The sequence below is a fragment of the Convolutriloba macropyga genome, chromosome 12 (genome assembly GCF_964194025.1).
Source record: "Convolutriloba macropyga chromosome 12, txConMacr16.3, whole genome shotgun sequence".
Lineage (NCBI taxonomy): Eukaryota > Metazoa > Xenacoelomorpha > Acoela > Convolutidae > Convolutriloba > Convolutriloba macropyga.
This window is the reverse complement of record NC_134479.1, coordinates 39,996,742-40,016,020: the sequence shown is the minus strand read 5'-3', so window position 1 is coordinate 40,016,020 and position 19,279 is coordinate 39,996,742. Positions and strand designations below refer to the sequence as shown.

General features: G+C 43.1%; 1 protein-coding gene across 1 annotated transcript in view; it reads right to left on the bottom strand.

Annotated features, from left to right (window-relative positions):
• LOC142351075 (uncharacterized) overlaps positions 1 to 19,279 on the bottom strand; it is a 59,814-nt gene extending 40,535 nt beyond the window's left edge. Inside the window, exon 1 of the mRNA XM_075403161.1 lies at positions 11,957 to 19,279. Within this exon, the coding sequence (XP_075259276.1) occupies positions 11,957 to 19,275 (7,319 nt within the window). The 5' untranslated portion in view covers positions 19,276 to 19,279. The remainder of the gene's footprint in view (positions 1 to 11,956) is intronic.

Sequence of the window (19,279 nt, the reverse complement as noted above, 5' to 3'; positions counted from 1 at the left end):
CGAAACCAACGACAATGAGAGCTACCGACAACGACAGCAACGACAACGACAGCAACGACAACGACAGCAACAACAACGACAGCAACGACAACGACAGCAATGGAAACAACAAGGACACCAACGACAACATCAGCAACGATAACGACAGCAACGACAACAACAGGAACGACAACAACAGCAACGACAACAACAGCAACAACAGCGACAACAACAACAGCAACGACAACGACAGCAACGACATCAACAGCAACGACAACAACAGCAACGACAACAACAGCAACGACAACGACAACAATGGAAACAACAAGGACAGCGAGAGCAACGATGACCACGGCAACGACAACAGCAACGACAAAAACAGCAACGACAACACCAGCAACGACAACGACAACAACAGCAACGACAACGACAAAAATGAAAACAACAAGGACAGCAACGACAACGAAACCAACGACAATGACAGCTACCGACAACGACAGCAACGACAACGACAGCAACAACAACGACAGCAACGACAACGACAGCAATGGAAATAACAAGGACACCAACGACAACATCAGCAACGATAACGACAGCAACGACAACAACAGCAACGACAACAACAGCAACAACAACAACAGCGACAACAACAACAGCAACGACAACGACATCAACAGCAACGACAACAACAGCAACGACAACAACAGCAACGACAACAACAGCAACGACAACAACAGCAACGACAACGACAACAACAGCAACGACAACAACAGCAACGACAACAACAGCAACGACAACGACAACAATGGAAACAACAAGGACAGCGAGAGCAACGACAACGACAGTAACGAAAACGACGGCATCGACAACGACAGCAACGACAACGACAACAGCAACGACGACGATAGCAACGACAAGGACAGTAACGACAACGACAGCAACGACAACGACAGTAACGACAACGACAACAATGGAAACAACAAGGACAGCAGCGACAGCGACAGCAACGACAACAACAGCAACGACAACAACAGCAATGACAACAACAGCAACGACAACAACAGCAACGACAACAACAGCAACGACAACAACAGCAACGACAACGACAACGACAAAAATGAAAACAACAAGGACAGCAACGACAACGAAACCAACGACAATGACAGCTACCGACAACGACAGCAACGACAACGACAGCAACGACAACGACAGCAACAACAACGACAGCAACGACAACGACAGCAATGGAAATAACAAGGACACCAACGACAACATCAGCAACGATAACGACAGCAACGACAACAACAGGAACGACAACAACAGCAACGACAACAACAGCAACAACAGCGACAACAACAACAGCAACGACAACGACATCAACAGCAACGACAACAACCGCAACGACAACAACAGCAACGACAACAACAGCAACGACAACGACAACGACAACAATGGAAACAACAAGGACAGCGAGAGCAACGACAACGACAGTAACGACAACGACGGCATCGACAACGACAGCAACGACAACGACAACAACAGCAACGACGACGATAGCAATGACAAGGACAGTAACGACAACGACAGCAACGACAACGACAGTAACGACAACGACAACAATGGAAACAACAAGGACAGCAGCGACAGCGACAGCAACGACAACAACAGCAACGACAACAACAGCAACGACAACAACAGCAATGACAACAACAGCAACGACAACAACAGCAACGGCAACGACAGCAACTAGAATGACAGCATCACAACTGCCTCCGTCAAAAAGAGGCAGGCCACCCGACATCCATCGTCAAAAATGGATGGCATCTGCGAAACTACCGACTAGAAAATTGTGTCGGTGGGTGGTAACTCCACCATTGCCTGGTCCCAAGTCCAGGATGAGAAAGGAGGAGGGGCACCAAAGTTGAGAAAAATGACAAAAAGGTGGTAACTCCGCCATTGCCTGGTCCCAAGTCCAGGATAAGAAAGGAGGAGGGGCACCAATTGTGAAAAGCTGATGACAAAAAGGTGGTAACTCCGCCATTGCCTGGTCCCAAGTCCAGGATGAGAAAGGAGGAGGGGCACCAAAGTTGAAAAAAAAGATGACAAAAAGGTGGTAACTCCGCCATTGCCTGGTCCCAAGTCCAGGATGAGAAATGAGGAGGGGCACCAATTGTGAAAAGCTGATGACAGAAAGGTGGTAACTCCGCCATTGCCTGGTCCCAAGTCCAGGATGAGAAAGGAGGAGGGGCACCAAAAGACAAAAAGATGAAAGGTTTTAACCTCAAAAATGAAAAAAAATTGAACACCAAAAGCAACTGACTGAAAAGCGATGACTGCGCCATGATGTGGAAACATTTCGTTTTTCGGTGTTATTTGGCAATGCAGAACCATTTTTCTAATCTCTGGAGGGTTTGGGGGTTAAATTAGGTGTTTTTTAGTAATTTTGGGTTGTTTCCCTAAACAGGTGCGTTTCTGAAGTTTTTCCCCCAATGTTTTTTTTGAGGTGCGATTCTGTAGGCCAAAGGTGCAATCCTGAGGCTTCAAAAGTGCGATCCTGATAAGGAAGACAGAGGTGCGATCCTGAAGTGCGATCCTGAGTCCTAGGAAAATTCCTATCCAGGTGCGATCCTGAAGATTCCCTAATCAGGATCGCACCTTGTATAGGGCCCTAGCGCTAAATAATTTAAACATCCTACTATTCCCCTATAATCACAGGACTGCTTATCTTGATATTCTTTGCTTCCTATTTTTGGTGAATCAAGTTTTGAAAGCTTTGAACTAACATCTAGGTGTTTCCAGTGTCCTACAGTCACTCATTTTATACTTCTCTATTAGTTTTTCTATATAAGCTTCTTGGCTTAGCATTATTTTGTTTCATGTCCTTTCTATTTCAATGTTTAGGAACCAATTTAGGTCACCATAGCTTCTTATTTTGAGCTTCTCACTAACTATGTTTTTCAAGTTTTCGCAAAAGTTGTGTCGCGTTCCTTATATAAACATATCATCTACCCAAGACAGATCATTCATTCCATATCTCCTTTGACCTTTTTTTATAAAGAGGCACTCATCTTGAATAGATGAAACAAAACCCAAACCCCCAAGAAAACTTTTTATTGTTAGGTACCAATTCCTACCACATTGTTTTAATCCATATGAACTTTTATTAAGCTTACAGACTAATGGATTTCCTTGCTCATTGTATTTTTCAAAACCCTCAGGTTCCTGCATAAAGATCTCTTCATCAATGTCAGCATTTAAGTATGCAGTTTTAATGTCCATTTGTTTGAGCTCAGAATCGTTACGGAGTGAATAGCTTAAAAATATCCTGATAGCTGAGACGCGCGTTGTCGGTGAATAGGCCTCGTAGTCTCTGCCTGGTACTTGGCTAAAACCCTTAGCTACCAATCTTGCTTTATATCTCGCTATTTCTCCGCTAGGCCCGCACTTCAGAGCAATATGCCAACGGCTACCAATAGGTTTGAGTTCCTGGTTATCTACAACTTCCCAGACGTTGTTTTCAAACAATAAATTATACTCTGTTTTCATTGTTTAGTACCACTTTTTGTCTTTTATTGCTTCTTCTGTTGATTTAGGTATCACATTATCATTTATCAATTCATTTAAGAATGCTACTGGAATCAGATCTGCTTCCTGTTCTAACCCTGTTTGCCCTGCATTCAACGAGTTATTATTAAACATTTGCTTTTCGTTGAAAGTTACGTTTTTAGACTTTCTAACTTTAAATGTGCCTTTTTCATCCTTTACTCCTATAAGATATGTTTTGCTGTTAGCTGATGATCCCAAAAATATACCTTTTTGTGAAGTCCGATCTATTTTCTCAATATGAACGTGAGCAGTAGAAAGAAAAAATTTTAGTGATTCTAAATTTGGCTTTTGTCCATACATTGTTTCGAATGGTATTCTTTTGATCCCCGAATGTTAACAGAAGTTTTAATGTCACTTGACATGTTTATTGCATAAGGCCAGTATGTCTTATCAAGTCCTGATTGCTTAATTGCGCATCTCGCCATTGGCGTTATTGTTCGCCAATTAAGTTTAACTTTACCATTTTCTTCGATGTATAAGGTGCTGAAAGCTCTAGTCTTATGCCTTGCTTCATACATAATTGCGTAATCTTGTTCGAATTGAATTCGCCCGGTCCATCGCACACCAACGTTTTTTTCCTACATCTGCAAAGAATTGTCGTACTTTTTCTATCGCATCATCCCTTGTCTTTAAGAAGTACATTTTCTGATACCTGCTAAAGCTGTCTACGAAGCCGATTCCATCTACAGCTTCTGGATTAATTGCCTCCAATATATCAGTATGGACTATTTCTAAGACATCCTTGGCCCTTGTCCCGGAATCTTTCAGAACGAGAAGCTTCTTTGACTCATTCAATTGACATGTTTCACAACACTCTCCGTCATGGTCACTTATTCTAAGGCCTATGGCATAATGCTTTAACTTCAAAAGATCTTCAATATTATCATGTCCTTGACGTTTGTGCCATAAACTTCGCCTGTCTCCACTGACTAAGTTACAGTTTTCTGTACCTGTTGAATTCACTGTTTTCCAAAGGATAAGATTGTCATGTTCCTCAGACGGGAAAATTGTTCCGTCTTTAGTTCTTATCTCGAAGTCCATACCGAACAAAACCTCAAGTTTCGACACTGAGACCAAATTTTTTCGAGTTATCAGGTACAAGTAATGCATTTGACACCCCTATTTTCCACTCACACCCTTTTGAGTCCTCTGTCCTAATCTCAATTGTCCCCCGTCCTTCAATTGAAATTTTGCTACTATTTGCGATAGTTACTGTCCCTGTATATTCTTTGCCAATCTCAATAAAAAAGTTTTCATCTTTAATCATTTGACTAGTTGCTCCAGAGTCTAACACTAGTTCACAGGAAGGATTATTACTTAAGGTTTTAAAGAATGAGAAGTAGTCTTGGTAATTAGTTTTTGGTTCTTCAACTAAACTCTGAGACCCCGATTGATCGTTTTGCCTTATCTTTCTGCTCTGGCTGACAAACTTTTTCTCTGGTTTCTGCTTCTTACAAAACTTGCAGATGTGACCCTGCTCACCACATTTAAAACATTATTGGCTGCCCCCTTTTTTGTTCTGTATTTGCCTTCTTGAGTCGACAATCCTTAGCTGTGTCCGACCTTTTGACAATTGAAGCATTTTCGTTCTTTATTGTAGAATACATTCTCACTTTTCTTTTGAACATTCACATTTTCAAAATTAATAAGGTCCCGCTTAATTTCTTCTAAAACTTTCTTTTCTTTACTAAATTTTACTTGTGGTGAAGCTCTCGTATTCTTTAGGTAGTCCCTTCATAATTAGTGAAAAAAAAACATTTTCTCGCTCACGCGTTCGTTCACCAGTGTCAAGTTGCAATTCATATCGTCTGCGCTTGTCAAGTAGTTTACTAAGCTTTCATTCGAGTTCTTCTTAAGCCTAGTTAATTCTGATAATAGTTTATGTAATTGCGGTCTCTCGAAACTCTAGCCTTTTACAGTATATACCAAACTTTAGTACCATCACCTTTATGTGGTATCAGAAACAGAACTGACTTTTTATCTAACGCTTGAACAAGTTCGTACCATAAAGTCCGTTTCCTCTCTTCTAGTTCTTACCTTCCTTTATTTACAGCTTGTGCTCTTTGTTCCTCTGATGCGCCATTCCTAACAGTAGGCATATAATTTTCATATGTGGCATCGCCAGTTCATTCTTTACCTAATTTCAACGAGTGCAAACGAGCTTCAAACTGTTCCGCAAAATATACCAAATCATCCTACCGCCCACTAAAAATTATTCTTTCTGACTTTGAACTCATCCCTGAACTCAATTTTTACCTGTCTGTTTGTTCTAAATTCATGTTTAAATTAGTTTTTCCCTTTTAACTAGTTATAACTCAAACTCTATTAGTTTAGCCAATGTAACCTGTGTTACTGTGGTTTACTCGAAAGCTAGTACTGTTCTACGTAAGAATTTGCTCTTTTACTATAACTTGAGGTGAAAATTGTTCGGACTTAGAGCAAAACTCTTAGCCGTTTTTTTCAGCGTTTCGATAAATGTGTTGCCTGCTGGTGGCCTCGTTATTAGGCGACGAATCGGTGTGTCGTTGTTAGCCAAAAAATGCTTTTAGCCTATTGAGAAAGCAACAAGTTAGCACAATGAGGATAGGAAAATGAGAAATGAGGGTAAAAAAACTGCGATGTTCTCAGCAATACTAAGTAAGCCAAAGAAGTCCTCGTAGAAAGTTCTGCTACACAAACATCTACTCCAACACAAAACACCCCCACAAGCTTCCACAAACAAAGCCACACACAGCTACACAACCTCAGTGTCCACAAACAGTCACCCAGTCAGCTACACAAGCTTCGCCACACAAACAGAGTCCACCAATCGGCTACAGATGCACCCTCTCCACAAGCAGAGTCCTCTAATCGGCTACACAATCTCCTCTACACAACAGAGTCCACAATCAGCTACAGATGCTCCCTCTCCACAAGCAGAGTCTTCTAATCGGCTACACAATTTCCTCCACTCAAACAGAGTCCACAATCAGCAACAGATGCTCCCTCTCCACAAATAGCGTCCTCTAATCAGCTACACAATCTCCTCAACACAAACAGAGTCCACAATCAGCTACAGATGCTCCCTCTCCACAAACAGAGTCCCCTAATCAGTTAAACAATCTCCTCCACACAAAAAGAGTCCACAATCAGTTACAGATGCTCCTTCGCCACAAACAGAGTCCTCTAATCAGCTACACAACCTCCTCCACACACACAGATACACAAGCTCGTTCTCCAAGCTGAGTCTCCAATCAGATACGCAAGCTCGTTCTCCACCCACAGGAGTCCTCCTATCAGCTACACAAGCTCGTTCTCCAACGTAGTTACAGCACACCGGAGCTTCAGACCCACTTGCTTTCCTTCTGACTCTTGACCACTGCTTCACTACAAGTCTTGTCTCTCCTTGTCCTCTAGTTCGCTTTCCAATTGACGTCAGCAATCCTCTAATGCAGCGCAGAGACAAAGCAGCATAGTGTCATTTATAGGGTGGGCTGATTATCTCATAAAAGCTCTGGGCCCATAACCTATCGGTTAATGGGAACGCAGAGACAATCGTGTAGTCAAATAATTCAATTAGAACTAATGTGTGACAACATTGGCAATAGGCACAAATCTTGATCGAATTATATACCCAGTTATTACCGCCCTTTTACATTACATACAAATGAGCTCCGGTGACATGTGATGTTTACTAGCATTTTATCATAGGTATCAATCAAACGTCAAAATCAAGTGTTATCATATCACATGTAAAACCGCAGTAGTTCTGGAAAACATCAGTATAAGCTGCACGTGAAATTAGCATTGTTTTCTCGACAACAAAGATGTAAATCAGCAAGTAAGAATACTTTTTCATATTCAAACAATTATTATTATACATTTTAATACTTACAAGTAATAATTTTAGGAAGAAACATTTTTAACAGCGGCATTCACATATCAGTTCAAACACAGACGATAATACATTTTGATGACCGGATTTATACGAAAAGCAAAGATGCATCCCCCGGTTACATAATTCAATTTTTCAATCAATCAAAAAGAGGATACACCACAGTTTCAATAAAAATATCCCAACTTAGGTAGGTCTTCGCAACTTAGGTAAATTGCTTCTGCTCATTAAAAAATGAAACCTTCATATAGCATTGTCAATAGACCTGATAAACAAAATTTAAAATATTTAAAACTGAGTATAAATTACTCTTCTTTTTAACACAACAAAAAAACTTATCAGTCATAAAAATTTGGTCCCTGCTTTCAGTTGAAACTGCAGAACTTTGATCCTCGATAACTTTTAAGTAAAGATAGCGGAAGATATGGAAATTCTTTTTATATTCCATATTAAACGGTGGACGTAACTGTTGAGGCTACTTTAAAAAAAATAGCGAAAATTGGCTGAAGAAATTTTCTTGCATACAAATTAAAACTACACTCTCAACAGAAGTTAGTCAGAAAAATTTGCAATTGCATCCTTCCAGAGAATGAAAAAAACTTTTATGAACTTGAATTAAAAGAAATTACTAAACGATAAATAATTAGCTTGCTTTAAAAACATGCTTAAAAAACATTTAAAAGGAACAATATTTGAGTTAAAAAATGAATGATCAAAACCCTATCTATTCTTGACAAAAAATGCGCCCAGAAAAAAAACTCTTATTCTTTGAAAAAAAAAATAAAATTTACAGACTACAATCAAATGTTGTTCAAAAATAAAAAATTTCAAGTAAAAGTACCAAAAATAGATTAAACTGGTGAAAATTGAAATTGAGCAACAAAGCTGCTATTTTTCAAAAACATTTGAAACTCTAGAACTCCAGGAAAGCAGAATTCAAAAACTCTCTTATTAAAATATTCTAAGTTTGACAGGTTTTTCGGGGATGCCACTTAAAGTCTTCTACGAGAAAAAAATATCGACTGACCAAAAGTTTACCCCCCTGTGGTCCGGAGCAAATTTTCACAGCGGCAATTGGAAAAACTTGGAGCATTAAGTAATTTACTTTGAACCCAACAGTTTTTCTTAGGGTAAATTTGTTGAACCGATCTTTATAATTTAACCATGCCAACCAACCCCAGTTGTTCTATTCAGGCGCGTGAAAAAACAAGAAGAAACAATTGTTAAAGCAAAAAAGGCCAAAAGATTTTAAACCCGGCGTTTTGTATAATTTGGCAGTAACAACGATGTTGCCGGAAACTGCAAAAGGAATGGACTTAGATTAAAGTGAAACAAGCAAAAAACGTGGCTAATGAGAGCAATAGTATTTTGCACTCAGCCTTCAATTTCATGATTAAATAAAGAAAAATCGTATACTTTCCTTCCAAATCATGACAAGTGTAATTGTTCAAAAATTAAAACTTTTGCACTGAGCTTTAGATTTCCGTTTTAAAACTACAGTACAGAACAAAATACAAAATTGAAAACAAAAAAAATCAAGGCCAATAAATTTTAAAAACAGCATTTACGTAACCAATCTTTCTTGTAAATTTCAGAATAACTCTATTTAAATCAATTAATAGAACCATATTCAACAATTAATGGATACTAAGAACAAAAAATCTTCACAAACAATTTACTAAAAACATGAAAGAAATTTGCATGATCTCAAACAGGCAAAATAAGGTAAAAAAAATCCAAAGCTGGGGAATGAATCCAGCCAGACAAATAAAATCATCATTGGAGACCAAAATTGATATAAAATACTGATTTGAAATACCTATCTAAGTTTGCGTACTTCGACAGCGGTTATTCTGTTCGACCTACAAATTTGATCCTTGATCTCTAAGAGTAGATTTACCAAAAAATTTTGATGACAAAAACCCTATTATGTCGCCATAAAGGCCTTCGATCCACATCATTTCGCCTCCCATGAAAACGGTCAAGAGCAAACTTTGCATCAATAGAAGAGAATACACAAAAAAGAATAAATTCTCAAAACTTCATTAAATAGCAATTAAACACCATTCGTCTTCAAATTTTGCCAAAATTTGCCAAAAATTGCCAATTTAGTCAAAACTATTACATTAATCAAAAAACCAAGAGAAGGCCAATAATAGCCCCAGCTATCGCTGTGCGGCTATTAATAAATGAACATAGCCGACTATCGTCAGCCAATTGCTCTCAAATGACTGGCGAGCAGTTGTCTTCAGTGGTTGCTAGTTTTGGCTAAGTGAGGCTATCTCAAGGTTATGAAAAAGGGAAGACAAGAGGAGTAAAAAAGGGATGGAACAGCAGTTTTTTGTTGGGGGGGGGGGTGGCGTAAGTGAGCGATTGTGTAATGGGAGCCAGGCGGTGTGGAATTGGAGGCGACGGACTGGATGCGGAATAGAGGGTGGGAGTAGTCTAAAGCGCGAAAAACTGCCCTTCGCACTATTTACTAATCTCTTCATCAGCCTCGGTGAGTTGTACATAGAGGCAGATTAGTAGAGCTCTTAGAGAGTTCCTCGGCGATTAAGTGCACTCCGGGCTTCATCTGTTTATTCAGTTTTTTTAAAAAATTCAAACGCGTCAGTAAAGAAACAAGATAGACAGATTGACCACCAGTCCTTTACTAGACCACTAGACTTTTTGGGTTAGATTCGGACTGTAACTTTTATGAGACACATACGCTTTTAAAGGAAAAATCCATAATTGAGCTTTTTCAAAATTAATATTTAAAATCAAAAACTCAAGACTCTGATACCCAAGAATTAGGGCATATACGTTTGGCAATGCTTAGATGCACACTATTGATATTTAACTAGAAAATGTTCAACATAGCCCGCAGATTGATTGCCAGAAAAAAGCCGCGATAGACGCTTGAGAACTTCGTGGAACTGAAACAACTAAAGAAATAAGACAGACAGATTGACCACCAGTCCTTTAATAGACCATTAGACTTTTTGGGTTAGATTCGGACTGTCACTTTATGAGACACATACGCTTTTAAAGGAAAAATCCCTAATAGAGCTTTTTCAAAATTAATATTTAAAATCAAAAACTCAAGACTCTAATACTCAAGAATTAGGGCATATACGTTTGGCAATGCTTAGATGCACATAATTGATCTTTAACTAGCAAATGTTCGTAAGAATTAAAGTTCATTAAGTGAGTTCAGAAGTCATTTTTTGAGTGAGTGACACGCAATTTACCTAAGAGCAGAACAAATGACGCCACGCACACGAAATTTAACTGCAGAGCAGTATCAGTCACTGAAATCGAAAAATTCATTGGTCGCAAGAATCATTGATGGACACGACGAACTAAAAAAAACACGATGTCCCCAATAATAGCCGCTATCGCTTCGCGGCTATTAATAAAATTTAAAGTTCGATAAGTGAGTTGAGAAGTCATTTTTTGAGTGAGGTAAGTCACGCAATTGACTTAAAAGCAGAACAAATGACGTCACGCACACAAATTTTAACTGCAAAGCAGTAGAAGTCACTGAAATTGAAAAAGTTAATGGTCGCGAGAATCATCGTTGAAGACGACGAATTAAAAAACATAGCAGGACAAGTCCTGACGTACAGTTCAAAGAATTTTCATTGACTAAACAAAACACTAGACCTAGAACGGACTATGAGTGAATTGGAAAAAACATTTCTAAAAAAGTCAGATAAAAAATTTAAAAAACAGGAAATCAATGTCAAAATGCCACACCAGAACAAAAAACCCACTAGCGAGAAATGGAAATTTGGTTCAAACAAAAAACTAGGTCTAGAATGAACTATAAATGCATTGGGTAAACCATTTGGAAAAAATCCGAACCAAAAAATCGAAAAAACAGTAAAAATCAAAGTTAAATTTCCGCATGTTAACAAAAAACCACTAGCGAGAAATCGAACTTTTGTTCAAACACCCTTTTCTCACTCTACTTTAGAATCAGAGCGAAAAAAATTCACGCCGCAAAACCACTTGCTTTTCCCCTCCACTTCCTAATCACTACTCCGATTTGACTTCAAAAATCATGAAAATAAGTGAACAGATCTTAAAAAAAGACAGCGCCCCAATACAATTCAAAATCTTGGAATTGTAAAAAACCACGATGTCAATCATAATAGCCGCTATCGCTTCGCGGCTGTTAAAAACAATTGGAATAGTTAAATGCTCAAGAAGGTGAAATCTCATTTGAGCCTCGTTTTAAGTTCAAAATTATAAATATTGTCTGGAAAAATTTTCGAATTGATCCTTCATTCATCGCAAATGTTTGCTTTTCCCCTGGTAGAATAAGACTCGCTCATTATCATGGTATACAAAGTTGCAATGAATACTCCCAGCTCATTTGGCTAAATTAAAATCAGTGCAAAAACCAGATTTAACATTTTTCACGCATGATATTGGCAACAAATTTTGGCTCACTGGAGAAAAGGAAACAGCTCTCTTTGATCTCCGCATTTATTCATAAACATTACTTACTTGTTAAAGGCGTTCATCTGATTCAAATTTGGCCGCTTTACGAAGCTATTATCATCCGAAGAGTCGTTTTCATTAGCAGGTCTCTTCCTCGACATCTTTGTTTTATTGTCCACAGTAGGCTTGTGAGTGCTGGCTGCATCAGAGGAACCATCGTCACTGTTTCCTCCGGCACAAACTACGTCCCCCTCATCGCTAGCGCCATCGAGCGAATCTTGTGACGCACTCCACGGTTGGCCGTCCGTTGATTTAGCTTTCTTCACTGGTTGCATGACAGCAACAGGAGTGGGCTTTGGCTTTATGTCGATTGCTCTTGTGATTTGCTCCTCGTTTTCAGACGAGTCTTCCGATGAATCAGTTGGACTTTTGGGTGGTTTCGCTGAAACAGGGGCAGTCTTTGTCTTGACAGGGACTATTTTCGATGCCTGCTTCTCGCATATAGATGAATTCTTCAATGAATGAACTGGCTTTGTGAGTGGCTTCAATGCAACAATAGGCTTTGACTTCAGAATGACTCCTTTCGCGGCCGGCTCTTCGTCTTCCAACGAATCATCCGATGAATCGACAGGCTTGGTGGGTGCTTTCACTGCAACAGGAGTAGGCTTTGATTTACCAATGACTCTCTTCGCGGCTGGCTCGTCTTCACATGAATCGTCCGAAGAATCGACAGGCTTTGTCGGTGCCTTCAACGCAACCGGAGCAGGCTTTGATTTCGCAATGACTGTTTTCTGGGCTGGCTTCTCTTCCTCCGATGAATCGTCCGATGACTCGGCTGGTTTAGCCGCAACAGGCTTTGATTTCGCAATGACTGTTTTCTGGGCTGGCTTCTCGTCCTCCGATGAATCGTCCGATGACTCGGCTGGTTTAGCCGCAACAGGCTTTGATTTTGCAACGACTGTTTTCTGGGCTGGCTCCTCGTCTTCAGATGAATCGTCCGAAGAATCGCCACGCTTTACGGGTGCCTTCACTGCAACAGGCGCAGGCTTTGACTTTACAATGACAACTTTTGTGGCTGGCTCTTCATCCGATGAATCATCCGATGACGCGGTCGGCTTTGTGGGTGGTTTGACAGCAACATGAGTAGGCTTTGATTTCGCAATGACTGTCTTCGCGGCTGGCTCTTTGTCTTCAGACGAATCGTCCGAAGCACTGACCGGCTTTGTGGGTGCCTTCACTGCAACAGGCACAGGCTTTGACTTCACAATGGCAGCTTTTGTGACTGGCTCTTCATCCGATAAGGCGGCCACCTTTGTCTTTGTGGACGCTTTTACTGCCACAGGAGTAGGCTTTGCTTTCACAACGACTGTTTTCGATGGTAGATCTTCGTCTTCAGATGAATCGTCCGAAGAATCGACAGGCTTTGTCAGTGCTTTCAATGCAACAGGAGCAGGCTTTGATTTCGCAATGACTGTTTTCTGGGCTGGCTTCTCGTCCTCCGATGAATCGTCCGATGACCCGGCTGGTTTAGCCGCAACAGGCTTTGATTTCGCAATGACTGTTTTCTGGTCTGGCTTCTCGTCCTCCGATGAATCGTCCGATGACTCGGCTGGTTTAGCCGCAACAGGGTTTGATTTCGCAACGACCGAAGAATCACCAAGCTTTACGGATGCCTTCACTGCAACAGGCGCAGGCTTTGACTTCACACTGACAACTTTTGTGGCTGGCTCTTCATCCGATGACGCGGTCGGCTTTGTGGGTGGTTTGGCAGCAACATGAGTAGGCTTTGATTTTGCAATGACTGTCTTCGCGGCTGGCTCTTCGTCTTCAGATGAATCGTCCGAAGCACCGACCGGCTTTGTGGGTGCCTTCACTGCAACAGGCACAGGCTTTGACTTCACAATGGCAACTTTTGTGACTGGTTCTTCATCCGATAAGGCGGCCACCTTTGTCTTTGTGGACGCTTTTACTGCCACAGGAGTAGGCTTTGCTTTCGCAACGACTGTTTTCGATGGTAGATCTTCGTCTTCAAATGAATCGTCTGAAGAATCGACAGGCTTTGTCAGTGCTTTCAATGCAACCGGAGCAGACTTTGATTTCGCAATGACTGTTTTCTGGGCTGGCTCCTCGTCCTCCGATGAATCGGCTGGCTTAGCAGCAACAAGCTTTGATTTCGCAACGACAGTTTTCTGGGCTGGCTCCTCGTCTTGAGATGAATCGTCCGAAGAATCGCCAGGCTTTACGGGTGCCTTCACTGCAACAGGCGCAGGCTTTGACTCCACAATAACAGCTTTTCTGGGTGGCTCTTCATTCGTTGAATCCTCCGATGACGTGGTCGGCTTTGCGGGTGCTTTTACTACAACAGGAGTAGGCTTTGATTTCGCAACGACTGTTTTCGATGGTAGATCTTCGTCTTCAGATGAATCGTCCAAAGCATCGACAGGCTTTCTGGGTGCCTTCACCGCAACAGGCGCCGGCTTTGACTTCGCATTGGCAGCTTTTCTGGCTGGCTCTTCATCCGATGAATCCTCCGATGACATGGTCGGCTTTGTAGGTGGTTTGACAGCAACAGGAGTAGGCTTTAATTTAGCAACGGATGTTTTTGGTGGTGGCTCTTCGTATTCAGATGAATCGTACGAAGAATCGGCAGGATTTGTCGGTGCTTTCAATGCAACCGGAGAAGGCTTTGATTTCGCAATGACTGTTTTCTGGGCTGGCTCCTCGTCTTGAGATGAATCGTCCGAAGAATGGCCAGGCTTTACGGGTGCCTTCATTGCAACAGGCGCAGGCTTTGACTTCACAATGGCAACTTTTGTGGCTGGCTCTTCATCCGATGAATCATCCGATGACGCGGTCGGCTTTGTGTGTGGTTTGACAGCAACAGGAGTAGGCTTTGATTTCGCAATGACTGTCTTCGCGGCTGGCTCTTCGTCTTCAGATGAATCTTCCGAAGAATTGACAGGCTTTGTGGGTGTCTTCACTGCAACAGGCACAGACTTTGAGCTCACGTTGGCAGCTTTTCTCGCTGGCTCTTCATCCGACGAATCTTCCGATGACGCTGTCGGCTTTGTGGGTGGATTGACAGCAACAGGAGTAGGCTTTGACTTCACAACGACTGTTTTCGTTGGTGGATCTTCGTCTTCAGATGAATCTTCCGAAGAATCGACAGGCTTTGTGGGCGCCTTCACTGCGACATGCACAGGCTTTGACTTCACGTTGGCAGCTTTACTGGCTGGCTCTTCATCCGATGAATCTTCCGATGACGCGGTCGGCTTTGTGGGTGATTTGACAGCAACAGGAGTAGGCTCTGATATCGCAATGACTGTCTTCGCGGCTGGCTCTTCGTCTTCAGATGAATCTTCCGAAGAATTGACAGGCTTTGTGGGTGTCTTCACTGCAACAGGCACAGACTTTGAGCTCACGTTGGCAGCTTTTCTCGCTGGCTCTTCATCCGACGTATCTTCCGATGACGCTGTCGGCTTTGTGGGTGCTTTTACTGCATCAGGCGTAAGCTTTGACTTCACAACGACTTTTTTCGGTGGTAGATCTTCGTCTTCAGATGAATCTTCGGAAGCATCGATAGGTTTTGTGGGTGCCTTCACTGCGACAGGCACAGGCTTTGACTTCACGTTGGCAGATTTTTTGGCTGGCTCTTCATCAGATGAATCTTCCGATGACGCGGTGGGCTTTGTGGGTGGTTTGACAGCAACAGGAGTAGGCTTTGACTTCACAACGACTGTTTTCGGTGGTGCATCTTGGTCTTCAGATGAATCTTCCGAAGAATCGACAGGCTTTGTGGGTGCCTTCACTGCGACATGCACAGGCTTTGACTTCACGTTGGCAGCTTTACTGGCTGGCTCTTCATCCGATGAATCTTCCGATGACGCTGTCGGCTTTGTGGGTGCTTTTACTGCAACAGGAGTAGGCTTTGACTTCACAACGTCATTTTTCGGTGGTGCATCTTCGTCTTCAGATGAATACTCCGAAGCATCGACAGGCTTTGTGGGTGCCTTCACTGCAACAGGCACAGGCTTTGACTTCGCATTGGTAGCTGTTCTGGCTGGCTCTTCATCCGATGAATCCTCTGATGACGCGGTCGGCTTTGTAGGTGGTTTGAAAGCAACAGGAGTAGGATTTGACTTCGCAACGACTGTTTTCGATGGGAGATCTTCGTCTTCAGATGAATCGTCCGAAGAATAGACAGGCTTTGTGGGTGTCTTCACTGCAACAGGCACAGGCTTTGACTTCGCATTGGTAGCTGTTCTGGCTGGCTCTTCATCCGATGAATCCTCCGATGACGCGGTCAGCTTTGTGGGTGGTTTGACTGCAACAGAACTAGGCTTTGACTTCGCAACGACTGTTTTCGATGGCAGATCTTTGTCTTCGGATGAATCGTCGGAAGCATCGACAGGCTTTGTGGGCGCCTTCACTGCAACAGGCGCCGGCTTTGACTTCGCATTGGCAGCTTTTCTGGCTGGCTCTTCATCCGATGAATCCTCAGATGACGCGGTCGGCTTTGCGGGTGCTTTTACTACAACAGGAGTAGGCTTTGATTTTGCAACGACTGTTTTCGATGGTAGATCTTCGTCTTCAGATGAATCGTCCAAAGCATCGACAGGCTTTGTGGGTGCCTTCACCGCAACAGGCGCCGGCTTTGACTTCGCATTGGCAGCTTTTCTGGCTGGCTCTTCATCCGATGAATCCTCCGATGACATGGTCGGCTTTGTAGGTGGTTTGACAGCAACAGGAGTACGCTTTGATTTCGCAACTAATGTTTTCGGTGGTGGCTCTTCGTCTTCAGATGAATCGTCGGAAGAATCGACAGGCTTTGTGGGTGCCTTCACTGCAACAGACACAGGCTTTGACTTCACATTGGGAGCTTTTCTGGCTGGCTCTTCATCCGATGAATCCTCCGATGACGCGGTCGGCTTTGCGGGTGCTTTTACGACAACAGGAGTAGGCTTTGATTTTGCATCGACTGTTTTCGATGGTAGATCTTCGTCTTCAGACGAATCGTCCAAAGCATCAACAGGCTTTGTGGGCGCCTTCACTGCAACAGGCGCCAGCTTTGACTTCGCATTGGCAGCTTTTCTGGCTGGCTCTTCATCTGATGAATCCTCCGATGACATGGTCGGCTTTGTAGGTGCTTTTACAGCAACAGGAGTAGGCTTTGACTTCGCAAAGACTGTTTTCCTTGGTGGATCTTCGTCTGCAGATGAATCGTCCGAATCATCGACATGCTTTGTGGGTGCCTTCACTGCAACGGGAGCAGGCTTTGACTTCACACTGGCAGATTTCAATGCTGGCTCTTCATGCGATGAAACCTCCGATGACGCGGTCGCCTTTGTGGGTGCTTTTACTGCAACAGGAGTAGGCTTTGATTTCGCAACGACTGTTTTCGGGGCTGGCTCATCATCTTCAGATGAATCGTCCGAAGAATAGACAGGATTTTGGGTTGCCTTCACTGCAACAGGCGCAGTCTTTGACTTCACATTGCTAGCTTCCGTTGTTGTCTCTTCATCCGATGAATCCTCCGATGAAGCGGTCTCCTTTGTGGGTGCTTTTACGGCAACAGGAGTAGGCTTTGATTTCGCAACGACTGTTTTCCGTGCTGGATCGTCGTCTTCAGATGAATCGTCGGATGCATCGACAGGCTTTGTGGGTGCCTTCACTGCAACAGGCACAGGTTTTGATTTTACATTGGCAGCTTCAGTAGCTGGCTCTTCGTCAGTTGAATCCTCCGACGACGCCGTCGGCTTTGTGGGTGGTTTCACAGCAACAAAAGTAGGCTTTGACTTCACAGTGACAGACGAATTGTCCGATGAGCCGACAAGCCTCGTGGGTGCCTTCGCTGCAACAGGACTATGCTTTGACTTCGCAAAGAATGTCTTCGGAGCTGGCTCGTCTTCAGAAGAACTATCCGATGAATCGGCTGGCTTTGTGGGAGGTTTCACAGCAACAGGAGTAGGCTTCGACTTCGCAATCACTGTTTTCACGGCTAGCTCCTCGTCTTCAGATGAATCGTCCGATGACTCGGCTGGTTTAGCCGGATCAGGCTTTGATTTTGCAACGACTGTTTTCTGGGCTGGCTCCTCGTCTTCAGATGAATCGTCCGAAGAATCGACAGGCTTTGGGGGTGCCTTCACTGCAATAGGCGGAGGCGTTGGCTTCACATTGGTAGCTTTCCTTGCTGGCTCTTCATCCGATGAATCCTCCGATGACTCGGTCTCCTTTGTGGGTGCTTTTACAGCAACAGGAGTAGGCTTTGATCTCGCAATCACTGTTTTCTGGGCTGGCTCCTCGTCTTCAGATGAATCGTCCGAGGAATCGACAGGCTTTGGGGGTGCCTTCACTGCAACAGGCGGAGGCTTTGACTTCACATTGGAAGCTTTCGTTGTTGGCTCTTCATCCGATGAATCTTCCGATGACGCGGTCGCCTTTGTGGGTGCTTTTAAGGCAACAGGAGTAGGCTTTGATTTCGCAACGACTGTTTTCGGTGCTGGATCTTCGTCTTCAGATGAATCGTCCGAAGAATCGACAGGCTTTGTGGGTGCCTTCACTGCAACAGGCGCAGGTTTTGACTTTATACAGGCAGCTTTAGTAGCTGGCTCTTCATCAGATGAATCCTCCGACGACGCGGTCGGCTTTGTGGGTGGTTTCACAGCAACAGGAGTAGGCTTCGACTTCGCAATCACTGTTTTCACGGCTGGCTCCTCGTCTTCAGATGAATCGTCCGATGACTCGGCTGGTTTAGCCGCAATAGGAGTGGGCTTTGATTTCACGGCGGCGCCCTTTGCTGCTGGCTCTTCATCGTCACTTGAATTGTCCGATAACTCAGGAGGCTTTGGGGGTGGATTTGCTGTTTTGCGTATGGGCTTGGAATTCATGGCGGGTGCTTTGTGTACTGGCACTTCGTCTTCAGATGAGTCGTCTGATGACTTAGCATACTCTTCGGTCTCCTTGGACGCTATAGAACAGGCCTTGTATTTGTTTACGGTTTTATTTGCTACCGCCGTTAGATTTGCTTTCTTGTCTGAGGTCTCATTCCTTGCTGCGTTGTTTGTACAATTTTTAGACAATTGACTGTCCGAGGAGATGTCATCGGATTCGTCCTGGTTTACCCTTCTGACTTTACTTCCTACACCTGATTTAACAGTGACGACTGGTTTATTATTGATTTGATCAACTAAGGAATCATCACTGCTAAACCGCTCTTCCTTCACTTTCGATTTGTAGGTGCCATTTTGCTCAGACGCTCGTGTGGGACTGTTCGAATCAGTTGAAGGTTGGAATAACGATGTTGACTTGACAAAGGCAATTGGTTTCAGTTTACCTTTTCCCAGCTTGGCGTCATGTTGATCACGCTCGTGGGCTTTACGCTTCATGCCC